Source organism: Chaetura pelagica, unplaced genomic scaffold (genome assembly GCF_000747805.2).
Source record: "Chaetura pelagica isolate M959 unplaced genomic scaffold, ChaPel_1.0 scaffold166, whole genome shotgun sequence".
Taxonomy (NCBI): domain Eukaryota; kingdom Metazoa; phylum Chordata; class Aves; order Apodiformes; family Apodidae; genus Chaetura; species Chaetura pelagica.
Window position 1 is genome coordinate 297,713 of NW_009953758.1, and position 24,405 is coordinate 322,117.

At 36.0% G+C, this 24,405-nt stretch overlaps 1 protein-coding gene across 1 annotated transcript in view; it reads left to right on the forward strand.

Annotated features, from left to right (window-relative positions):
* The first annotated feature begins 142 nt into the window (after window positions 1-142).
* Window positions 143-24,405, forward strand: part of POLR3A (polymerase (RNA) III (DNA directed) polypeptide A, 155kDa) — a 34,560-nt gene continuing 10,297 nt past the window's right edge. Inside the window, exons 1-20 of the mRNA XM_010000722.1 lie at window positions 143-272; window positions 799-936; window positions 1,452-1,623; window positions 2,879-3,033; window positions 3,917-4,156; window positions 5,046-5,208; window positions 5,410-5,546; window positions 6,094-6,197; window positions 7,214-7,355; window positions 7,877-8,017; window positions 9,166-9,235; window positions 9,910-10,037; window positions 11,633-11,771; window positions 13,714-13,878; window positions 14,168-14,340; window positions 15,548-15,659; window positions 16,754-16,872; window positions 18,254-18,391; window positions 20,260-20,430; window positions 20,992-21,105. Coding sequence (XP_009999024.1) covers window positions 156-272; window positions 799-936; window positions 1,452-1,623; window positions 2,879-3,033; window positions 3,917-4,156; window positions 5,046-5,208; window positions 5,410-5,546; window positions 6,094-6,197; window positions 7,214-7,355; window positions 7,877-8,017; window positions 9,166-9,235; window positions 9,910-10,037; window positions 11,633-11,771; window positions 13,714-13,878; window positions 14,168-14,340; window positions 15,548-15,659; window positions 16,754-16,872; window positions 18,254-18,391; window positions 20,260-20,430; window positions 20,992-21,105 — 2,838 coding nt within the window. The 5' untranslated portion in view covers window positions 143-155. The remainder of the gene's footprint in view (window positions 273-798; window positions 937-1,451; window positions 1,624-2,878; window positions 3,034-3,916; window positions 4,157-5,045; window positions 5,209-5,409; window positions 5,547-6,093; window positions 6,198-7,213; window positions 7,356-7,876; window positions 8,018-9,165; window positions 9,236-9,909; window positions 10,038-11,632; window positions 11,772-13,713; window positions 13,879-14,167; window positions 14,341-15,547; window positions 15,660-16,753; window positions 16,873-18,253; window positions 18,392-20,259; window positions 20,431-20,991; window positions 21,106-24,405) is intronic.

The following is a 24,405-nucleotide window of genomic DNA, read 5'->3' on the forward strand; positions in this document are numbered from 1 at the left end:
CAGTTTTGTGGATGAACTTGCCCCCCTCTGCCTTGGTTTTGAAGTACATACGTGTGTGCGTGCGCGTGGGTAAGGAGTGTTTCTGCAAGCATGTGTGCACGTGCGTGCATGCATCCCTGTGAAATTTCTGTTCCAGAAGCCACATCTGTTTTGGCATGAAGTCTCCGGAGGAGATGCGTCAGCAAGCCCACATTCAAGTGGTCAGCAAAAACTTGTACAGTCAGGACAACCACCACTCCCCGCTGCAGTACGGAGTGCTCGATCATCGCATGGTGAGAACCCGTGGTTTTTCTAGGTCGTTTTTGTAGAATAACTTGAAGAGGCTAAAAATAAGCTGGGATGGTTGAAATTTAGTGCTCATCCCAAATGTGCAAATGTTTTTTTTTACTTAAATTGCATAGACTTTTAGCTGCAGTAGCAGGTGACATGCTTTTCATGCCTTTGGGTGGTTGAGGAAAGCATTATTTTGAGACAGAAGATAAATTATTTCTGTGTAATTTTTGGGAGATCTTGAGACATCCATCTTCAAAATGCTTTATTGTCGTTCAGTGGGCTGTAGATCAGTTGCAAGAGCTATATGAGTTAATGTCACTGCTATTAGTAGGGGTTGTGTTTGGAACATTTTTCTTAAGGATTGTAGGGCATGGAGAGCTACAAACATGCTTCTAATGCTGGGAAAAAGGAATAGGTCTGATCTCAGGATAGCTGGCTAGCTTAAGAACTGTTATGTTTTCTATATAATCAGTTGTTTGCAGCTACTTTTTATTTTGGTTTGTTTGTGTTCCCCTCTTCCCAAAGGGAACCAGTGAAAAAGACCGACCCTGTGAAACCTGTGGAAAAAATCTAGCTGATTGTTTAGGACATTATGGATACATTGACTTAGAACTACCATGTTTCCATGTTGGATATTTCAAAGCTGTGATAGGCATCTTACAGGTAAATACAATTATGACTTTCTAGTCTAGAAACAGGAAAAGCTGATGCTCAAGAGAGTACTTGGGAAGAAGAAAATAAAGTTGTATTGTAATTTTTATCTTTATGTGGCTTGTGCTTTGATAGTTTTTAAATAGCAGTCCTAGTGATGTAAATACATGTGTTTTATGTGATCTTAAACTGATTAATCCATTACTTTTCTGTATTAGTTTGAATTAAATGTAGACTATAGTTTGCTCTTTAGGACTGAGGTGCTTTATATGGATTATATCTTTTTGCTTTAGATGGCATTTTAAGATCCTGCAGAGCTTAGATAAGGCTTTGCCTCGTTGAATGTATTTTTTTCTATATACTTTTTTTTTTTACTATTACAGCATATGAATTGGTTGTTAAATCAAGACCATTATATTTCATTCAAAAAACTGTCCTCTGTTGAAGAACTTAATTACAGTAGATGTTGCAACTCTGCATGTGTCTGTTGAACACCCTTTATGTGTTTATATGTGTTTACATTTAAGATGATCTGCAAAACCTGTTGCCATATCATGCTATCAGTGGAAGAAAAAAAGCAATTTTTGGATTACCTGAAACGACCTGGCCTGACTTACCTTCAGAAAAGAGGGCTGAAAAAAAAAGTGTCTGAAAAATGCCGAAAGAAAAACACTTGTCCTTACTGTGGTGCGTTTAATGGTGAGTGTTGGTGCTAGCAGTTAGTGATAGTTATCTACTGTGATGTTCTTACCTTGGTGGGTTTGATGGGTATCAGAATGTTGAATATCCTTATTGTTCCATAGGTGATGGAATTCCTTTGGCCTGTACGAAGAATTGGATGATTGAATTTTTAATGCCAAGCGTGTGCTTGCTCATCTTTTTGTTAATGTGGATAGAGACATTGTCTTAGTTGCATGTTTTTGTTCATGGTTGTTCTTGATGGTAGCCAGTATTTGGTACTTCAATAATGGCAAAAAAACCCCAACTGTTTAAAATGGGGTTTTTTTAAGTATTGGGAATGTTGTTAAGGATCAATACTTTAACTCAGAAGCATTTGTATATTTAATTTTTGATTCAGCATCATTTTTCATCATTATATTACATTGTCTCTCTTAATATTAGATGCGTTTGTTGTCCTCTAGGAAGTTATGCTCTGCAGTTTGGCAGTATCTGAGCTGTGATGATTGGGTTACACTGGAGTTTGTTCTTCAAGGCAGTGTCTTAATAAGATTTCACATTTGTTTTCAACATACATCTTTTTTATTCACATACTCCAATGAAGTGATACGGTTGTTCACATACTTGCAGTGTAACAGATTTGTAGTGGGTGGTTAATTCATAACTTAAAGTTTGACGTTTTTTAACTTATGACAATTGTGGGTTGTTTGTTGTAATGATCAACAGCCTGAATAAGTGGAATGAGTTGCTTCATTGTAAGTGCCACATATATGTATAGGGGGCACAAACAACAGTTATTCACAAGATTAAAAGGTAGGTCAGCATACTTCAGTAAAAGAAATGGAGGATGGAAAGCACTTGTACAAAACTACTTTAGAAAACAGCAGGTTCATATATAAATGGCACATCTTAGTGCTGTTTTTAGTGTGGGAACTTCTACTTCGAAAAAAAATCTGCGTGTGCTGGAAGGCAATCTCAATTAAATTGTGGTCTGAACCTCCTGCCTTTTCAGCTCCAAAGGCCACATCATCATCTAGGCACACCAAGACAGCCATACATGGAGACATGACCTTATTGTCCTCTCTGTGTTTTGTGATTTAAGAAACTTTTTAATAAAGCTGATCAAGTTTTACTTTATTCTGGTGTTCACTGGAGATTTAACTGGTTTTGGAACTGTAATTTAATTGTTTAAAGTTTTGGCGTGGGTTTTTTGTTTCTTTGCTGGTTTTGTTTAAAAAAAAAACAAAACAAGAAACCCAGGTTTATTTGCTTGCAGGAACTGTGAAGAAGTGTGGTTTGTTGAAAATAATACATGAAAAATACAAGACCAATAAGAAAGTGGTAGATCCAGTAGTATCTACTTTTCTTCAGTCCTTTGAAACTGCCATAGAACATAACAAAGAAGTAGAACCCTTACTGGGGAGAGCTCAGGTGAATTTTATTATTACTTCAATTTTATGCTACTTTTTGTGCTTCAAATAAAACTTCTCGGAGGTTTTCAATGTAGCAGCTTAAGTCCTGTGGTGATGCAAGATTTTTTTATACCAAAAGACACTTGTCAAGTGTTCATATTTCTTGCAATAATGTTAACTTTGCAAAAATGATAACTTTAGTTGATTGGTATGTTTTGATACATTGCTTTCTGTCTGTAAAGAAGAGGGATATTCTTAGTGTGTGAATCTTCTGTAAGCTAAAAAAGAGAGGCACATAGAAGCCTTTCATGTAGATGTAGATTTACTGTAACTGAGATTATTAAAGGACAGATTATTTTTTTTTCCTTCAGAACAACTTAATACTGAGGAGAAAGGAGACTGAATTATCTAAACTTTTTCTTTGATTCAGCTTTGCACCTTGTGTAGTTTTGTTTTTTTCTGCTCTTTAAAATCTGGGAAGATCCTGGGGTGCATATTTAGATGGAAGAAGTAACAAATATTGCAGCAGTTGCTGTACTAAGAAGAGAGAAGTGAGGTTTTTTTATTAAGTCTAGCAAGTACTGTAATTCATGTGAGTTCCTACTGATAAAATTAATGCAATGTACTTTAAGTTTGCCGTTAAGAAGTTTGGGTTGCTTTGATAAGTGACTGAAATACTCTGTAAATGCTGATGTTTAAGGAAAAAAAGAAAGGACCGCAAGTATCTGAGACACTACAAGAGTTGGTTCAGCATAAACCATAGTTTTGTTTGCACTAAGAGTTCTTATCTATTTGTCTGTTTAGAATGCTTTATTTTTGAACAATCACTATATAAGGCAAGGGGACAAGCATTTAGACTTACGTTATGGCTTGTTCTCCCCTTTTTCCAATGGATTTTGTAGGAAAACTTGAATCCTTTAGTAGTATTGAACCTCTTTAAAAGAATCCCAGCAGAAGACATTCCCCTGCTTCTAATGAATCCAGAAGCAGGCAAGCCTTCAGATTTGATCCTGACGCGACTTTTAGTGCCTCCTCTGTGTATCAGACCCTCTGTCGTGAGTGATTTGAAATCTGGCACCAATGAAGATGACTTGACAATGAAATTGACAGAGATAATTTTCCTCAATGACGTAATAAAAAAGGTGAGTCCACCTTCAATCTCTCAGACTGTTGCCTTCAAAAAGATTCAGTTAGAATTGAATATAGGAAGTGGTTTTACTTGTCTCACTACTTTAAATCTAGCAAGCAGTTTGTCCTCTACTGCTGTGTTGTTTAGCATTTTATTGAAAGAAATAGAGAAGGTTGCTTTAAATGGCTGATTGGCTGGTCTTAGATTATGGGAAGTGTATTTTTGTTAGAGTCTTTAAACTTACTTGTTTTGGTTTGTTTTTTTCCCCCTTCCATGGCTCTGACACATCTTGAGTGGTGACTTACAATGAAAATGTTACTAATTTTTTTCCCATGTAGACCTTCCCTTTCTCCTACTACACCTTGTCCTTTTTTTATTTCACCATCTGTTCTTAAGACATCAGGTTTCAGGTAACATGATTATCAAATTGAGACTAGAAGTAAATTTAGCTATTCATCATTTCTTTAGAAGAACAGTTCAACCAGACAAATACTTTTCTGGCTTTTCCAAAATGGTCTTCTGTCAGGAAAACAAAATCAAATAAGCATTAACTGTCCTGAAAAATTATTTACTGGTGGTTTTCCTGGTTGGGAAATTTTATTAGTTTAACTTCAGTGGCTTGGAAAAAACATGTTTTAAATAAATACATGGTTTTGTGAGCATATGTCCAAAGCTGATGCTAGTCAAAAGAAATTTTTTCCTGAGTTCTCTTGTGAGTGGCAACAGCAATGTGCATCCAGTTATAAAGGGATCTCCCCTTTTTCATTCAAATGTGTATGAAGCTTTTTTTAACCTTTTTTCAAAAGAAGAGTTGTACTCATATCAGAAAATTTCTTTGCTAGTTGAATGTGTGTTGATATATTTATTCTATGAACTGGATGAGTTTTTTTTTTTTTTTTTAGCATAGGATATCAGGAGCCAAAACACAGATGATTATGGAAGACTGGGACTTTCTTCAACTGCAGTGTGCTCTGTACATTAACAGTGAGCTCTCAGGAATTCCTCTTAACATGGCACCTAAAAAATGGACCAGGGGTTTTGTTCAGAGACTTAAAGGAAAGCAAGGTTTGTCTAGAAGGTTATTTTTATTTGTTTTTTGTTGAGCTGCAAATATTTACTATTCCAAAGCATCTGTCTCCTACTGTGTTAGTACCTACTGCTGCTTTAGTGATGTATCTTCAAAGATGTTCTGATATGCTGATTTAAGACATAACATTTTGAGAACTACTTCTGTGTAAAATAAGTTTTCCTTGCTTATTTCGTTAGGTCGGTTTAGAGGCAATCTGTCTGGGAAGCGCGTGGATTTCTCTGGCCGAACAGTAATTTCACCTGATCCTAACTTAAGAATAGATGAAGTAGCAGTGCCTGTCCATGTTGCTAAAATACTAACCTTTCCTGAAAAGGTAAGCAGTATAGAACCAAAACCTTTTTAATGCCTTTTTTCCCTTTCTTTAAATAATTAATGTTGTCCTTTATGGCCTTACTATAAAAAGGAATTAATGTATTGCTTTTATAATCATAGTGTCATTCAGTGACATTCTGACAGCTTTGCTGGTGCTCCTAAATTAAGGTTGTATTGTCAGATATGTGCAAGTATTGTGAAGGCATATGGTGTAAGGAGTGACATGTCAAGAGAGGAGTTTTGCTCTCTATTTTTTAACTCATAGATAGTTTCATGTGTTTGTTGGTGTATCTGTCTAAAGAGTGGTTAGGTATTTTTATTTCTGAATTTTCCTCCCAGATTTTTAGTTTAATTTCATTCTAATGTTCTGCTCCAAGATTGGCTTATGTTTTTCTCCTCTATTCCCTCCTGCCTGTTCCCTTTAGCAGCTTGATACTGAAAGGGGATTATCAGCTGAATTTAGAATTTGAAAACACAAAAGCCCCGAGCAAAATCAAGAGGTGCTGAAATGTGTTTAATTGGTTTCTGATTGAAATCTTTGTCAACAGGTGAACAAAGCAAATATTAATTTTATGAGAAAACTTGTCTGTAATGGTCCTGATGTTCATCCTGGAGCCAACTTTATACAGCAAAGGCACACACAGATGAAAAGGTATCATGCATATCTGTAATGATTCACCTTTTATCTCTCCCACTTGTTCTTACTGTTGTGTGAAAACTATTATATCTACAGGGATTAAAATCTATTTTTTGAATCCTTCATAAAAGGCAGTAGCAAAAAAAATTGTCATTATCTAAAAAGAAATTGTACGTTAAACCCAAGAGGGTAATCCATTAAACTCAAGTATACAAACTAATGATCGTGAACTGCAATTTTGTTTTTTTTCATGAGTGAATTTCTCTTACTTAGCATAGAGGATGTACTACAGAGATAAGAGCAAACAGGCTGTTTTCATGAGAAGCGAATCATAGAATGGTCTAGGTTGGAAGGGGCCTTAAATATAATCTAGTTCCAACCCCTCTAGACCAGGTTGCTCCAAGTCTCATCTAATCTGACCTGGAACACTTGTAGGGATGGGGCATCCACAGCTTCCTTGGACAACCCATTGCAGTGCCTCACCACTCTCATAGTGAAGAATTTCTTCCTAATACCCAATCTAAACCTATCCTTTTTCACCTCAAAACCATTACGCCTCGTTCTGTCGCTTCATGTCCTTGTAAAGAGCCCCTCCCCAGCTTTCCTGTAGGCTTCCTCAGGTACTGGAAGGCCACTATGAAGTCTCTCTGGAGCTTTTTCTTCTCAAGGCTGAACAACCTCAACTAATCTGCAGTCAGTTTATGGGTAATAAGAATTGGTAGTACATGGGTGAAACTCTCTATATTCCGTGATACAACTGAAACAATTTTTTATTTTTTTAATTCCTGTAAATAGACTTCTTGTGTTAACTGTAGCTTTGTTAACTAATGTTGCAATCTGTTGATTATTTACAGCAATAGCTGGGCTGACGTTTAATGATGCTTTCACAACAGTTTTGTCTTCTAGTTACTACAAGTGCTCTCAATGCTCATTGTAAGAACTTGCATTATAAAAACTGAATTTATTTTCAGTTGTCTTTACATCATTCTAACTTTACTTCTTCTGACTCCATTGTTATGTGTTACTATAAGATTTTTGAAATACGGAAACCGAGAAAAGATGGCCCAGGAGCTGAAGTTTGGTGATGTTGTGGAGCGACATCTTATAGATGGTGACATAGTCCTGTTCAACCGACAACCCTCTCTTCATAAGTTGAGCATTATGGCTCACATTGTAAGTGCACACACAACATAAGATACAGGTTATTATGACTGTTAGGTGTTTTACCTTTGGTGGTGTTTATATCTTACACAAACCAAAATACACAGCTTTTTCTGAAACACTGCATGGGAATGAACATGAATACAGTGCAGTTGTGCTTTTGCATGGGAATTGATGCAGCTGGCCAGTACACTGTCTGGAGAATTCTATTAAAGCCATGGTTGATCTCTGTATCTATTATTGTATAATCTTTTCGTTTTTGTAGAGTTGATGTGATCTCTACAAAGCATCCTTATGTTCTGTGTTTTGTATAAATTCTTCATAACTGAAGTTATTGCTATATTTGTATAATATATCCTAAGTACAATTGATGTCAGTTCCTGGGTAAGCCCTAAAATCAGGAATTCTGACTTACGTCTCTAATAAAACAGACAAAGCCTTGAAGGAAGCACTCAGACATGGCTATTTTATCTTTCCATGTGCTTGACTGCATGTGCATCACTTATTTAATTATTTTTTTTTTTTTTTTACAGGCTAGAGTAAAACCTCATAGGACATTCAGATTTAATGAATGTGTCTGTACACCATACAATGCAGACTTTGATGGAGATGAGATGAACCTTCACCTTCCTCAGACAGAAGAAGCAAAAGCAGAAGCACTTGTTTTAATGGGGGTATGTAGATGATGGCAGGGTTGGGATTTTGCTAGTTACAGGTGGGCCCTCTATATCATAACTTGGATATGAAATCTGAAATATTAAGATTCCTGGGTAAGGATGATGTGATTGCAAAGCCACCTGAAATATTTTAGAATAAATTAGGCCTGTTAGGCACTGGTAGTCTAATAGACTTATATTTAACATCCATGGAAAATTCAGTGGTCTTAAGTAAATAGATGTTTAATATGGTTCTGCATGACTGTCCTTGGTGTTTGCTACCAAAATAGGATGGCTGTGTTACCAGATATGTACTTTGCTTTCTGATCTTGCAGCCCAACAGTTGCAGTCAGTCAGACCAACTGCAAATGAGGCAGCAATAGTGTATTTGTATTGAAGAATGCAGGAGACAGTAGGCTCTTAGGGCAGGGGAAAAAGGGCTGAAGGGAGTGTAGATAAAGAGGGATCTGATATTTGCAGGCGTTGAATTGTCATGTGAAAGTAGAGTGAGTAGCAACCATCTGATGATTTTCCGGTACGTTGCTCCTCAAGGATGACTAAATGCTGTTGCTACTTCATATGTACCAATGCAGCTGTTGGCTGTAGTGTGCATTGGCTTGTTGAACTGATGTGGGAGCTTAAAAAGCAATGCCCTCCCTGCCCAATGCTCCCCTATATCTCCCCCTAAGTGTGTGATTCAGGTATGTGTGAGCAAGGAAAATGCTGCGTAGGTGGGAGTGATGAACTAGTAGAGTAGTCTGAGTAAGACATAGGAAAACAGGGCTAGTGGAAGAGGCTGTCTTATTACATGTCACCAGGGACCACACAACTTGTAGTATTTCACAAGCTCCTTTCTCAGGTTCTCAAACATAGCTTCCCTTCCCTGTCCAGTTTAACATAACCTACCGAACACCTCAAGTTGATTGCAAATTCTGCTTTGAACCAGAATATGTAATTTCTGCTAACTGTTCTCGATTGCTTAACTGTCAATAGATTTGCATGGACTGTAGTGAACTGAAACTTTTAGTTCATTTTTTCTGTAGTTTTACCATTTTTGCTAAAATAACTGCTAAAATGGTAAATTTTGCTAAAATTAAGGTTCCTTCTGACTAACAAATGGAATGTCAGTGTCTTCAAATGTATAATTATTTTTTTTCTTGTATCAGACTAAAGCAAATTTGGTAACACCAAGAAATGGAGAACCCCTTATTGCTGCTATTCAAGATTTTCTCACAGGTATGTATGTAAGCTTATTTTAAAGAAGTGTGACTCAACAGTTCCTTCAGAATCACTTCCTTCTTGTTCAGAATTTTTCTGTATTAATTAAATTTCTCCTTCACAAGTCCAAGTGACATTGTGAAAGTAAGGCCATTGTTAGTCTGAAATATAATAGTGTCCTCAGAACCTCTTCTGATGCTGGCTGCTCTTGTAGGCACAATTATTACCTGTTTTGTGGTGTCTCAGACAGAGAAAATGAATTCTCTTCATACACATTAGGTAGACAATGTAAACAGCTTATAATTATGATAGAGGAGTTGAATTAATCAGTCAATATTAGTTTTAATGTACGCTAAGTACTTTCAAGTTTCTTTAATTCTTTATGTCCATTGAATATAAGGAAGAAAGTACAAAAATTTAATGCCAGGGCCTTATTTTTACCTATGGGGTAGAACCTGAGAGAGAGCAAGCTCATCATAGAAACGCACTTGTTTTTACTTTTTAGAAATTTGGGTGTGGAGCAATTAAAAAAAATCTGGAAAATATTTACAACTGAAGCTGCCTAAACTATTGTTGTTTTGCATAGTAAGTAGGTAACTAGTATTCGAATGGAATTTTGATACTGAATGTGCAATAGCTTTTCAGTTTAATCTCCTTTCAGTCTGTCACATTAATACTTCCTTACGTTCTAGGTGCCTATCTTCTTACATTAAAAGATACCTTTTTCGATAGAGCCAAAGCCTGTCAAATAATTGCTTCTATCCTGGTTGGCAAGGATGAAAAGATTAAAGTTCGTCTTCCACCTCCAGCCATTCTGAAGGTGTGCCAAGCTATTTTCTTAATATTACTAAGACTTTATCTGTTGTGTGTTCATGACCAATGGTAATGCTCTTGACAGGCAGTTCTTGTGTTCTCTGACCTTAATTTTGTATGATTTTTTTTTTTAAGTTTAAGGGTCAGAACTCAGGATCAAGGCTATGCCTTTGTTATCCCTTCATTCACATATATTTAAGCATGTCTGTGTGTCCTGGTTTGAGCCAATTTTGTATTTGAGACAAGCAGTATTCTTGGGAGATAGTGTGGGACACCCTCCTACGGGGGGGTCACAGATCTCCCCGTAGTGTCTGAGCTGGCAGAGTGAAGGTGCGACCTTGAAGACCCAGCAGTTACAAAAACATTCCAGTATCTTATCAGCCTAGCAGAACACACAGTTGCTAGTTAAAAGAAAGCTTACTGAAGGAAAAAAAAATCAGTAAAAGGAAAACTGGCTTAATCCTGGCTCAAACCAGGACACAGTGGTACATTTTCAATTTGGGTAAATACTAGTATTAGGGTATACATTTTTTTTAATACATTTTATTTAATTTCATAATAACAAGTGCAGTAGTATGCTGTCCTGGTTTCACGGGGCAGAATCACAGGCCAGCCATGGAGGGCAGGCCATTAGTAGCCCTGAGTCACCTAGGAGCTTAAGTCAGGGCAGCTGCCTTAGGTGTATCCCATCCTACTTAGATCGTGCTTATCCTGAGAAGGGGAAGAATGCAGAGGGTAGAGAGGTCTGTTTCCTTGGGCTCTTCTCTCTTGGGCTGTTGTTCCCTCTGCTACTCTCAAGGACTAGGCTGAGTGTAAGTTTTTCCTTTAGGTAGGTGTTTGTATTAGTTTTGCTATTTCATTAAATGTGTTTATATTGCAATCCATTAAGCTTTCCTCTTCCTGATTCCTTTCTTGGATAGGGAGAGTTCATGGGTGGGGACAGCAAACTGCTTCAGTTTAGCCACACATATGGGCTAAATGTTAACAGAGGGAAATTCAGAAAGTGAAATTGAAATACCAGTGAATAATGCTAGTATAAAGCCTGGGCAACATTTATAGTTAGTATCTAATATGAATTTTATACATGTGTATGACTTTACTGATCACCAAGAGCAGTGATTCTTTGACTGCTTCTGTCACTCAAAATGAAAAATTTTAGCACTAGCTGTGACAGTTACTTCCATGTAATTATGGCTGGTCGGAGTACATAATTATGTTGGTCTCTAGACTTCTAAAATTTAAACCAAATTCACTATGGAATGATGTAATTATAAATGTTGCAACCTCTTTAGGAAATTAAATGACAGCAGCAGCATTTTATTTGTTTTCTTTTCTAATCAGAAAGGAAATGTGGCAGTAACAGCAATAGTGCATTTTTCTCTAGAGACATGCACATGCCCTTCTGGAAAGTATAACCATTCAGCAGTTGGTTGTTTCTGTCTATAAAAATGCCTTTTCCTATAGAAAGGAATACTTTTAGGCTCTTTCACAAGTATGGTTCTATAGAGAAAACAATTTTACAACTAAATTGTTGCTTGTTGTTTTTCTGTAATGGTAACGTAAACTCTGTAATCCTAATTCTTGTCCTTTTGTTTCTCTAAGCCTGTAACACTTTGGACAGGAAAACAGGTTTTCAGCCTCATTCTCAAACCCAGTGATGATTGTCCTGTAAAAGCCAATCTGCGAACCAAGGGCAAACAGTATTGTGGCAAAGGGGAAGACCTGTGTTACAATGATTCTTGTGAGTGATGGTTCTGAAGCTGTATTTTTCAAGTCTTCCAAGGAATTGTTGCAATTGTTTATTGCTGTTGGGCTGACTGTAGGAGTTAAAGCAGTATTGGCATAAGTGTTCTTGAAATAAAAAATTATCTGAAGTTTGAAATGCTGAACACCAAAGAAAGTACCTAGGTGGTTTGGCTTGGGTTTTTGTTTTTTTTTTGTAATAAAATTTATTTAATGTGATGCCAGGCTTGTTGTGTTAATAATGCAGTATTTTAAGGTGAGAGAGAAAAGAAAAGAAACATAGGAAGTGGTTGTGCAGGTAGTGAAAGGAAAAACTTACTATCTTAAATGGGGGTAGTGATACAGGGATTACAAGTCAAACAGTGGAAAGATTTAGGATCTCTAAGGAAAATGGGAATTTCTAGGCTATTAAGCTATCTGTGTCTTTCCATTCAGGGAAGTTAGTGACTGATGGGGAAAGCAAAGCATCAGGCTTGAAGAGGCTGTAGGAGTTGAGCAAGACTTTGCTTATTATTTTAACATTCATGTGGTAACAGCTGGAAAAGAACTTCAAGCATGCAGCATTAGCTTGGCTTTTTGCTGCTCCAAAGTGAGTTAACCTAGAGAGAAACCACTGATTTACAGTAATTCTGTCATGTAATGTTGATGTGAGAGCAGATTTACCAATTAGGACTCAAATTTGCTCTACACCAGACTCTGAGCTATTTCTTTAGAAGATAGGACCACTCTGGTAGTCAAGTTGGTTATAAACATGGTGGCACAATATTTTTAGCATCTGAGGAATGTGGGGTAAAAAGCAACAAAGCAGTCTTGTTCACACTTGTGTGAACACAGACCATCATCTTTGTTTCATAGTCTTATAATTTTATTAATTATGGGAATAATTACCATATTCTGAGCTAGACAGGAGCTGATGATGTGGAAAACTTTTTTATTTCATTGGTAACTCTGTTCAGTTCTCTGAAAGAAAACCCTTAATTACTGAAGGAACACTGATTCTCTTGAGAAAGGTCTCTGCAATTTCTCCAAAGTCTTAAGAAATCCTGGTATTTTATTTGTATATAATAAATGATTGAGATGTGACGTCAGATTCAATGAGATGATATAAAAATACAGATAGGAAATACTGAGCATAGACTACAGTGTGCAAACACTGACAATGTTCTGCTTAAAATTATTTAATTAGATCCATCTACTTATGTTCTGTGCAAGATGCATAACAAAGTTGGGGATGAACATGCATTGTACTGGTTTTATAGAAAATAATGTTTGAAGTGCATGTACAGAAGATAGCTTAAAGGCTAAAGCTTATAAGGAAGATTCAATGCCTGACGTGGGAGGTTCCTGATAGTGCAAAAGGAAGTAATGTAAAAGAGGTAGTGTGAATGGGCCTACAGGCAAGACATCCTTGATATACTTGCAACTGGGGACATCTGAGTCCAGTGTGTCTTTTAAATTTTATCTGTGCCTCCAGAGGTGATTGAGTTGAACTGAATATCAGAATCTTTGAGTAAGATAACTACTTTATTTCTGAAATTTTGTTGCTGTAGTTTACAAATAAATTACATTGCTTTATTTTGTGTGATGGAGGACTTTTTTACTGGACAAGTAATATTGATTGAAGACTTCATTCTGATTAATGAAGCAAAGTTTTAGTTATTTTGAAGAAGGATGTATTCCAAATATTTCTCACAAGTCTTGAAATGGATACAGTTCCCTTTCTAGGGAGGAAGGGAAATAAATTTTAACTTAAGTCAGTCATGTCAGGTTGTACGCTGTTCCCTCATGTAGTCATGCATTTCTACAGATAAAATAAATGTGGTTTTGGTTTGGTTTTTTTTTCATGAGCACAGCATTTGTTTAAAACCTACTCCAAAACTGATTACTAGAGTTCAGGTAATGTTTTAGAAAAAATATTGATTAATTTTGCCTTTTTCTAGATGTCACAATTCAAAACAGTGAGTTAATGAGTGGCAGCATGGACAAAGGAACCTTAGGTTCAGGTTCCAAGAACAACATCTTCTACATCTTGCTGAGAGACTGGGGACAGGTAGAAGCTGCAGATGCCATGTCACGACTAGCAAGACTTGCTCCTGTATATCTTTGTAAGTAACAAGGGAAGTACCTTTCTGTGTAAAATAATGTCTTAAAGCAGAAATACAGAATAAGCAAGAATTCTTTCAAATATGGTGTACTGCGCTTAAAAAAAATAAGCTAGATGCGAAGCTGACAGAAGGGGTGAAACAACGGATGCTTATGATGGTCACATGATGGGAGAAAAATAAGTTCCCCAATGATGATAATTCCTGATTAAATTTCTGTTTTCCTCTATATGAGATTGAACTATCAATCTAATCTTACGTATTTTTAATTTTTTTTTTCCTTTATTAATAGCTAATCGTGGCTTTTCAATTGGAATTGGTGATGTAACCCCTGGGCAGGGTCTGCTAAAAGCTAAATATGAGCTCCTGAATGCTGGCTATAAGAAATGTGATGAGTATATTGAAGCTTTGAACACTGGCAAGCTACAGCAGCAGCCTGGCTGTACTGCAGAGGAGACACTAGAGGTACAAGTTTTAATTTAAATCGCTATATATTTAGAGTCTTCATTAATATATTCCTGTAAATTGTGAAGTTCAAATTTGTCTTCTGAAACCTAAAAATAAAAGCAAATAGGGTTCCTAGGTATGCAACTTCAGCTGAGTCTATCTAGGCTTTCTAACATCTACCTAACAGATTTAGGTGTTTGTATGCTTCTAAAAATGTTAGCTAAATATTAAAACTTGACATCCTCTCTGCCTCCTGGCTGGAGGTATTGGGATGCCATACAAAAGAATAGAATTATTCAGGTAATTGGTATGGGGTTAATTATATATGTCACTATTTGCTAAATTAATAAAGAACAGTAACACCCAAGAACCTAATCCAAGAAGTAAAACATTCCTTTTCTTGCAGTTCTGTTTATATGTGTTTCCTTGCTCATGATTAGGGCAGAAGTTAAGTGGACTTAGGTTATGCTAGGTTTTTTCTTTTTTCTGTAGTGATGTTAATGGAGAGCAATGAATGTTGCCCAAAAGCTTATGGACAGGGACTTAAGAACACTTTTAAAAATTGTCTTTAATGATTCTACATATGTCTTCTTGACTAGTCAGTGTCTAGCTTTTACCTGAAGAAAAAGAAGTAGAAAACAAAACCAAAGCAAATAAAAATAAAACCACAAACAAAACAACTCCAAACAACCAGAAAACTCCACTTTACAGTCTGCTGTCACAATCGTCCCATTTGAATTGGTGTTCTGACTGAATGTATTGCTAAATGTATTGCAGTCTTTTCCAGTCTGTGCTCAGACACCTGGATATATCCTGGATTTTTTTTGTGTGTGTTTGTTATATTCTTAACAATTGAAGTTACTGGCATTGTACTCTCTGAAAGCAGTACAAAAATGTATTTTTGGTGGTCATCTTTGATGTAGTGCAGCGAGACTTAGAGCTTAGCTCAGTGTTGAATTTAGCTTAAGCTGTTGCTGGTGACAAAAGAAGCTGTCATGTCTCTGGCTACCCATGTCCTATCCCAGCAAAGAATTCTTGTGCAGCGAACTGGGAAGTTGAAAGTTATACGAATTAAAAGTTTGTGCTTTTGGCAAAACAAGTTTAGTCTAGGTTTCTTTCTCTTTATTGTTCTATTTCACTACTGAAGTATTGCTAGCAAGTGATAAAGTACTGTTTGTGTATAGTATTTTTAACAAATGCTCTCTTTCTGAAATCTTGATTTCAGGCCTTAATCCTTAAAGAACTCTCTGTTATCAGAGATCATGCTGGCAGTGCTTGTCTCAGAGAACTGGACAAGAGCAACAGTCCCCTTATCATGGCTCTCTGTGGTTCTAAAGGTAGGGATAGCTAAGCTTTGCAAGTAGATTGCTCACTCCCATTGCTTTTCACAAAATTATTTGTTCTGTCTTTGTAGATTGTTTTATGCAGTCAGTTGTGCAACTATTGCTTTATGTCTTACAGAGATGAAGTGACTTCTCAATATATACAGATTGGGTAAAGCTAATCAAAATCAAGCTGATGTGCTAGGTTTTGCATCTTTAAATTTTTCATGCAAACTGGAAAACATCCTGTTGGGACTTCAGATGTTCATAAGGCTTGAATTAATTCATCAGTAAAAACTTTTCAGTTGCATTTTTTGCTTCAATTATCTGTATTGCATACAAAATCAACTGGAAATTAGTATGTTAAGAATTGGAACTAATATTTCAGCAGTATTCACTGCTTTGTTTCTGAAGGATCACTTGTGTAGTAAATGTTTTATACACAAATTCTTACCTGAGCTTTCTTTAGTTTCCTATGAGAATTTTAAGAAATAGCTTTACTGTTTGCCTTTATTTACCTGTCTCTAATGTTGCAAGCCTCAGGGTGACTTTTTGAATTTCTACAGAGATACGTAAATCTAAGAAGAAGATATTAAGTGTATAATTTTGGGGGAGTGGGAGGTATTGTCAGCAAACAAGTTCAGCAAATAAAATTTCTGTGTTAGTGACTTAATTCTCTAGGATTTAATTTGTTCTAGGAATCTTGGCAGACGCTGAGCTCTTCATAAAATATACTGTAACAATATTTTTACCTAAGAAATTGAAAAGCAAAATATGTAGGTCAGGATCATGGGTTGTATAAAACACAATCCATAATACAAAGCAGGAGAGAATCAATGCTGTTGTTAAATAGTGGTGGCATGAATGTATGTGACCCAAAGGAAAAAAGATATAAAAGGAGTTGTTAGCTGTGTCACACACTTAGTTGTCAGTTTGCATAAATGAACAGGACAAGTAACAGAAAAGCTTCTTTAGTGGTTGCAATTCTAAAGTATTTTTGACAAATTATGAACCTAAATAATAGATATTCGTACAAGTCGGGAAAGCCAAGTCATCAGACGAGCACTGATATTCCTCATTTATGAGTAAGATTTTTTTGTCTTTTTCAGGCTCCTTCATTAATATATCCCAGATGATTGCCTGTGTCGGTCAGCAGGCTATCAGTGGGTCCCGAGTTCCTGATGGATTTGAGAACAGATCCTTGCCTCACTTTGAGAAGCATTCTAAGGTAATTCTGTATGCTTACTATAAAGAATAGTGAAACAAGTTGCTTTTAAGCCATTTTAGGAAGGATGTGTGATAAAATGTTCTCTCATGGTGTGATGAAGGAAAGGATCACGTGTGGTGAATGTGAATTCTTTTTAATGTGGTTTGGGGATTAACAGCAATGTTGTGAATTGTGGTAGGATATCTAGTTAGCCTGAATTTTTACAGCTAAGCCTTACTCTAATTTTACTAAATTAGAAAAGTCTAAGCAAATCTGATGATATGTTAAAAATAATTTTTTGAAGTATTGTTTTCTGATTCACTGCACTAAGGCAGGGTAGCTGCTGAGTGTCTGTTGGTATCTTTATACAGGTGAAACATATCAGATAAACCAGTCTGGAGCCTGTTCTTTTTATGCTAGGGTGGGTATTGTGGGTTAATCTGAAAGCTCCATGTTTGAATTCTGTTCTGCATAAAGCAGCAAGGAGTCTCATGCATTTGTTAGTATAATCCAGTGAGATTTATTTTTTTCCAAACTGCTGTCTGAAATCTAATGATCAGTAGAGAAGGTTCTAGGTACCAGCCATGAATCTTGTGTGTTATTCAGGTAACTGAGAGTCAGATGGTAGCCATGACACTGGATTTGTCACTAAATGTCCAAATTTCAACTTCTGAGTTCTGTAACTTTTTTTCTCCTGAATGAATTACAATAGAGAAAAAAACATTTTGTGTATTAGATGAGAAAGAAAAAGTTAAACTCCAGCTTTTTTTTACTGATTTAGGAAGTACTACATGTTAGGAGATCACTTTTTGCTGTTATTTTGGGGGAGCCTCTTTGTAGCCTGTACATTGTACTATGTGGTCATTAAGCTAGTTTGTTTTATCTGACTTAAAGGGATGCCTGCATTAAGTTCGTTGGTAAGAACTCTGCTCAGAGGTGAGAGCAAACCATTTAAAATAATTTGTTATATGTGAGCCTACAGTTGTGGGGTTTTCTTCTGGATTCCTTTGGCTTCAGCACTGCGAATACATTTGCTATACTGTTGGAAAATGAACATTCTTGTCTTCCTGTCAGTATTTGCAACTTTCAGAGAGGCTATAGTGTTACAAGTTGGTGTAGTGCTCGCAATGAATGGCTAGAAGCACAAGGGAACTTGTAAAAGGAGAAGGGAAGTCTGTTAGGTTAGTTTGGAAGAACTAGGCAAGGATTTTGTGTTTTAGACCTGTATAAATGCTTCTAACATCGAACTTCAAAGCTAAAAGCAGCTGAGACAATTGCTCTGTGTTTGTGTGTATATTGGCTAGCTATCTGAAAGAATTTAAATGACACAGATGTTTTTCTCTATTACGCACACAGTGTGTACCTTTCCTTTTAACTATTTTTTTCCCCCTCTTCTCTGTAGCTCCCAGCAGCAAAAGGCTTTGTTGCTAATAGCTTCTATTCTGGGTTGACTCCCACTGAGTTTTTTTTCCATACAATGGCTGGTCGAGAAGGTCTGGTTGACACAGCTGTAAAAACAGCTGAAACTGGATATATGCAGGTAACTGTCAGTGGAATGGGGATTTTGTCAGTCTTGCAAAAGAAGGATTTTTCTTATGTGCATATTGAGGGAAGGGAGGGGTAGAAGTACATACATTGTGTGTATTTATTGTTAACATGACAGAAATGTGAAATACGTGACTCTCCTTTTTTCCACAGTAGATGTGAGGTTTGTAAATGAGACTTCAGGCAATGCTACAGTAACATGCTTGTAATAAACTGTTTCTTCTTGAACATGGGTGATAAAAGCCCTTGTTCTGTGAAATTATTGAGGACTACTTTTTATGTAATGTGTCTTGCTAAAACCAATATGAAAGATGGAACTTTGTTGGTACGTGATAAGATAGAATTGAGTTGTGAGTGCTTTTTCAGATATGGTTTTTCTACAATGAGAAACAGAAAACACGAATCCTTGGTTTGGGTTATAGAAGAAAAAGACTGTCTGGATGACAAATATGGCTAAGGGTCTGTTGCAGGATCAGTCGTCTTTAGGTAACAGGCACTTTGGCTGTATAGACTTGGACTTCATGTCATGTAAGGTATTAGTGTCTTTGGCTGTATCTTGTGAAAATAAATGTCTGTCCAAAAAAGCTTCTTGCTCTTACGAGCAGTCTTAGGACTACGGTGAAAATATTTAAATAATACCTTAAATGTAGTCTTATTCCCAGTGTAACAAGCAGTAGAAGAGCCAAGACAGTATGGGCTGGGGACATCTTCAGTGATATGCAAGTAACTCTACAAAGACCAAAGGAAATTCTTTTTGGGGTGGGTGACTGATCAGATTCTCTGGTTCCCAAACTAATGGAATACTGTTTGCATATGTGTAAGTATATGACAAAATATAGTAAATAATCTGCAAAATATTTTTCCTCATCAAGTTTCACTCTACATGAATAAATTGTAGCATTTTGGCTTTGGAATTAGGAAAAAAAAGTAATATTTTAAAAATCTTTTTAACAATTTGTATTCTTTAGTGAGCTAATTTATGTTTTTAGAACGTAGTCCACCTTTCAAGTTAAAACATTTCTAACCACTGATGTTTCATAGTATGTCTTCTTCTAGGGAGGTGGAGGAAGGAAGGTGGTGATAAAGGGATTGCCCAATATAACTAAATTGAAGTAAGAGAAATAGCTAACACTGGCAGAAAAATAGCACCTGCTGCCTCTGACAGTTGAACTCTCTTTTGTCAGTGAAATAATGATTGACTGCTTCTGTTTACATATGCGAACAGTGTTGTATCCCTTGAGAAATGAACCTGATTGGAGGAATATGAATATACTGTAAAAAAAAAAAAGACAACCCCCAAGTTCCTTAGGCTATAATAGGTTTTTACATCTTAGCATTACGTTTCCTATATGATGGACTTCCTAAATATGGAGAATTGTATTGTTCCTTTAAATGTTATTATTGTTGGCTTTCATGTTCTCGGGAATGTACAGTAAAGCCTAGGTATAGTGTATGACTGAAAACAGGTTTTCAAGCTTCTTAATCACTGTGTCAGATTAATTTCTTGAGTCTGGTTTCTATAATTTTTCTAAGCCAAATCAATAGCTGTTTTTAAAAATATCCCAATTAGGCTATAATAGGTTTTTGCATCTTAGCATTACGTTTCCTATATGATGGACTTCCTAAATATGGAGAATTGTATTGTTCCTTTAAATGTTATTATTGTTGGCTTTCATGTTCTCGGGAATGTACAGTAAAGCCTAGGTATAGTGTATGACTGAAAACAGGTTTTCAAGCTTCTTAATCACTGTGTCAGATTAATTTCTTGAGTCTGGTTTCTATAATTTTTCTAAGCCAAATCAATAGCTGTTTTTAAAAATATCCCAATTACTTTCCTTGCACTTATGTTTTCCCCTCCCTCAGAGGCGGCTGGTAAAATCACTTGAAGATCTTTGCTCACAGTATGATTTAACAGTCAGAAGTTCTACTGGTGACATTATACAGTTCATTTATGGAGGAGATGGCTTGGATCCTGCAGCCATGGAAGGGAAGGATGAACCACTGGAGTTCAAGCGTGTTCTAGACAATATCAGAGTAAGGATTGCTGAAATATCTTTTTCTGGTGTGCTTAGACACGATTCTAGGGCCTAATATCCAGCTCCCTAATACTGGTTTAGTTGAGTACTAAAATAGACTTTATTACACAAATTCCATATTAAATCAAGACATGCGTGTTCTTTGTGTTGAGCAGCTTCTTAAGTCAGAGGCCTGTTGTGTTGTTGAATAACTGGGTATCTTGTGATGTTTGGAGAATGGTGTTGTTTGAGTTTGATTTTGTGGGGTTTTTTTGCTTTTTGCTTTTTTTTCTCCTGCTTCCTCAACAAAGATAAAAGCCTTTTGCTGGAATAACTGTTCAGATTTCTGTAATGCGAGTGTAATAAATTGATAGAATTAGAATTGTGTGTGCATGTACCTTCAGATTTGCAAAAGAAGCAGTGTATGTGGACCTGCTCTTCACAGTAGCATGGTATTATATAGTAAAAAAACGGTGAAACTGAAGAATGTTGTTAATCAATTGTATGTATCTCTATTCTATGCCTGTACAACAAAGCTTTTATGTGTATGTTTTATGTGAGGAATTTTTTTTCTCTGAAGGCTGTATATCCATGCCGAAGTGAACCAGCCCTTAGTAAAAATGAATTGGTGTTAACATCTGAGTCCATCATGAAGAAGAATGAATTCCTTTGTTGCCGAGACAGTTTTCTGCAGGTACCTATCTCACTTCCTTGTCACACTGTGATTCGTTTTTTTGCTTACAAATCAAGGAAATGAAATAAAATGCTTTTATCCCTCTGTAGGAGCAATGGCTGAATTTTATGCATTAGTAGAAGTAGTAGTAGTTTGTTCACTAATAAATATTTCTGTACATTTAGGGGATAGGGTGGTAGGACTAGTAGTTTTCATTGTTAGTATGGTAGTTGTTCATATTCACCACAGGAACTTTAGAAATTAGAGAAAAATCTAGTTATTCTCTGAGTAGAAAATACTGCTGATTGGAGAACTTGCTGGAAGTTCTCTCCATAGCAAGATGGTGCAGTAATAATGTGCGCTCTAAGTCAGAAATTAATAGAATTAATAAAAACACCAACTATGCACTTATATCTATTTACCTTGCTTTCCTAAATGAGCAAAAAACCTGTCATATGAAATGCTTTGCTGCAGAGGGCTGGGGAAAACTTACATGTCTTGTAAGGGTAAGTGAATGTTCACATGGCTGCTTGCACTTCGAAATGTAGAATTTGAAATGTTGGAAAGAGCATTAAGCAATTTCAGTATTTGAGAAAGCAACACTTAAGACTACTTAGGGAAATAGTGAGAAAAATTGTAGAATTAAGCTTTATCTTGATGAAACTTGATTACTGGCAACAGGGGGAACAGCATGAATTTAGTTATCTGTTCTTATAGTGTTTATTTTTAATAGATCAGATTGCTTAAAAACAGGAGGTGGCAAGCCTAGTAAACAGTTACTTATAAACCCGATCTGAAATTCTGTTGCTAGAGCAGAGTTGAAAATATAATTATATGCAGAATTGAAATACACTGTCAATCTTAACATCATATCTGAAGGAAAAAAAAATACAGTATTCTCATACAGAAGTTTGGAGATGAAGCGGTTCTTTGAGGTGTACATCTTTTAAAGTCATATCAGGAAAGTAAATAATTGCTGTTAATTGCAGAGGCACAGATATGGCTACATCACGCTGATGGTAATTAGTTAAGATTTTAAAGTTTTAGATACTGTTACATTTTCTTCTTTCCTTTTCTTTTTTTATCTATTCATCCTTGAAGACATTAACTGAGACAGGTTATGAAAAATATAATGAGGTAATTGTAGCATGTGTGTGCACTGTGTGAGCATTAATGTTAGTGCTTTTTAGCTAAAGATGTGTGTATAGTGCTAAAGTAACTGATTAGCATATACATTACTGCTTGTTATAATGTAGGTGTTCATAACAATAATTTGTACAATTTCTTTTTAATGATAAAAATTGTTGCACATTAATCTGCATAGTTAAATTTGAGAATTTGAGGAAGCTTTTTTTAACCCAAGACTTCTCTTTCTAAAATTCATTCAACCTTTAGGGATATTAGCCTGTTTTTCTGATGTTTTCCTATCCTTTCCTCCAGAAGAGCAGAGAGATTTCTTAGAGCTGTTATTTTACCAGGAGTTTACTACAATGGGCTTATCCATTTTTGCCCAGGGAAGAGTATGTCTAAATAGCTTTTTTTCAAAAAGACTAGTCTTCATTCTGCCTGCACTCTGCCCTCTTTGGAGGGAATTCAACTGATGAAGAAACAGATTGTTGGCTGGCTCAGTGTTGAGTTGTGTTAACATTGTAATATATTTTAGTATATTAAGGTACATTAATTCTTAGTTTTCTTACTGAAATTGGGAAAATGTTTAGACACCCTCACAATTAAGAAAAAAAATTATTTGTTTTTTTGAAGATGATAGAGTATGATACAAACATGGCAAGGGTTCAGCACATAGCCAGTTGTTGCTAATGTATGTAGAGCTGACCTAATGGATCTGCCTGGACTTGAAAGTACTGTTGCTGAATCTTGTGGGATTGTCTGAACAACTCTGTATTCTGTGCACTTAACTGTGAAGATGCTTTGATTAGCAGTGTTTCATGTATGTAAATGATACCACTAGTGATGCAAACACCTGAGTGACCAGGCTTTATACCCTGAATCGCTATTTTGATTGAACATTGGCTCTGTAGGAGCTGACAAGACTCATGTTGAGCCACAGCTTACAGAGTCAGTGTGGTGCCTTTTTGTTAAACAGGTCCAGATTAAAAGGCTCTATAGGTTTAGATTATGTGAAACAACCTGTTGTTTCTTGAGCTTACTCTGTAAGTTACAAGCTGTGCTCACAGAGAACAGTGTTGCACTGTAGATAACTCCGTAGAGGCAGATGGGCTCAGAAAAGAGGGAGATATGTTTTCTTTATTTTTGTAGCATAAATTGATCCATGGTTTGGGGTAAGCTGCCAATTGAAAGGAATAGATTTTTTCCTAACAGTCAATTGAAAATTGAAAGGAATAGGTAGTTTCCTCATATAGTTCTTGTGCATGAGTAAAATTTTAGACAGTGAAAAATAAATGTCTTCAGAAATTTATCACTTAATTTCCTTGTTCTACTGCATGGAAATAATGTATCACTTGAGTACTTTAATTTTCAGTTCACAATTATGTGATTGATATAACTGAGTTAGTATGCTGGAGGGTTTTTTTCTCGTATTTTGGTGCTCAGGGACGGAAAAAGGGAAAAAGTTAACAATCAATAGTTTGCCAGAATGTTATTTGCAGTCCTGTGCTGTTTTTGTCTTAAGTCTGCCTTTTCTCCATACGACCATGACTAAATCTTCAGTATGACAACTTTTTCTGCTGTGTTTATGGTGGTGTGCTTATTGCTGTCCCCTGGCTTTATGTGAGTAGGTGAAAATGTAAAAGAACTTAGTCTAAAGTGTTCTGGAGAGAGGAATTTAGTTTACACCTTCTTCTTCTTCCCTTTCCATTCCTCCATTCCAGCCCCACCACAAAAGAAGCATTTTCCAAGTTAGAATTACTTCTAGAATCTCTCCTTAGTAGTTTTTTCTATAGATCAGATGTTTGGGGTGATCTTCAAGTCCTGCACTATTCCTTTTTTAATGCACCTCTAGTAAAAAATTTACTGTTTACTGTTCTAATACCACGTTATTACTTAGATATTTTTATTTCCTATAATAAGTGTAATTTTATTCAAAAAAACAATCAGAAACCTTTAAAATGGCAAGATAATAAGAAAATTATTACAATATTAATATTATTAGATGTTAGATTAGAATATGTCTTTAATTATGGTAATAAAATTAATATACATTATAAGAAATATTAGTGAATTAATATTACTTACTGCAGGGCCAAAGTGGCAGAAAGATATTCATGTATCCCTGTCATCCAAATGGGGGAACAACTTGAAGCATCTGTGCCAGCAGCACACTTGGCATTGGTTCTTTCATTT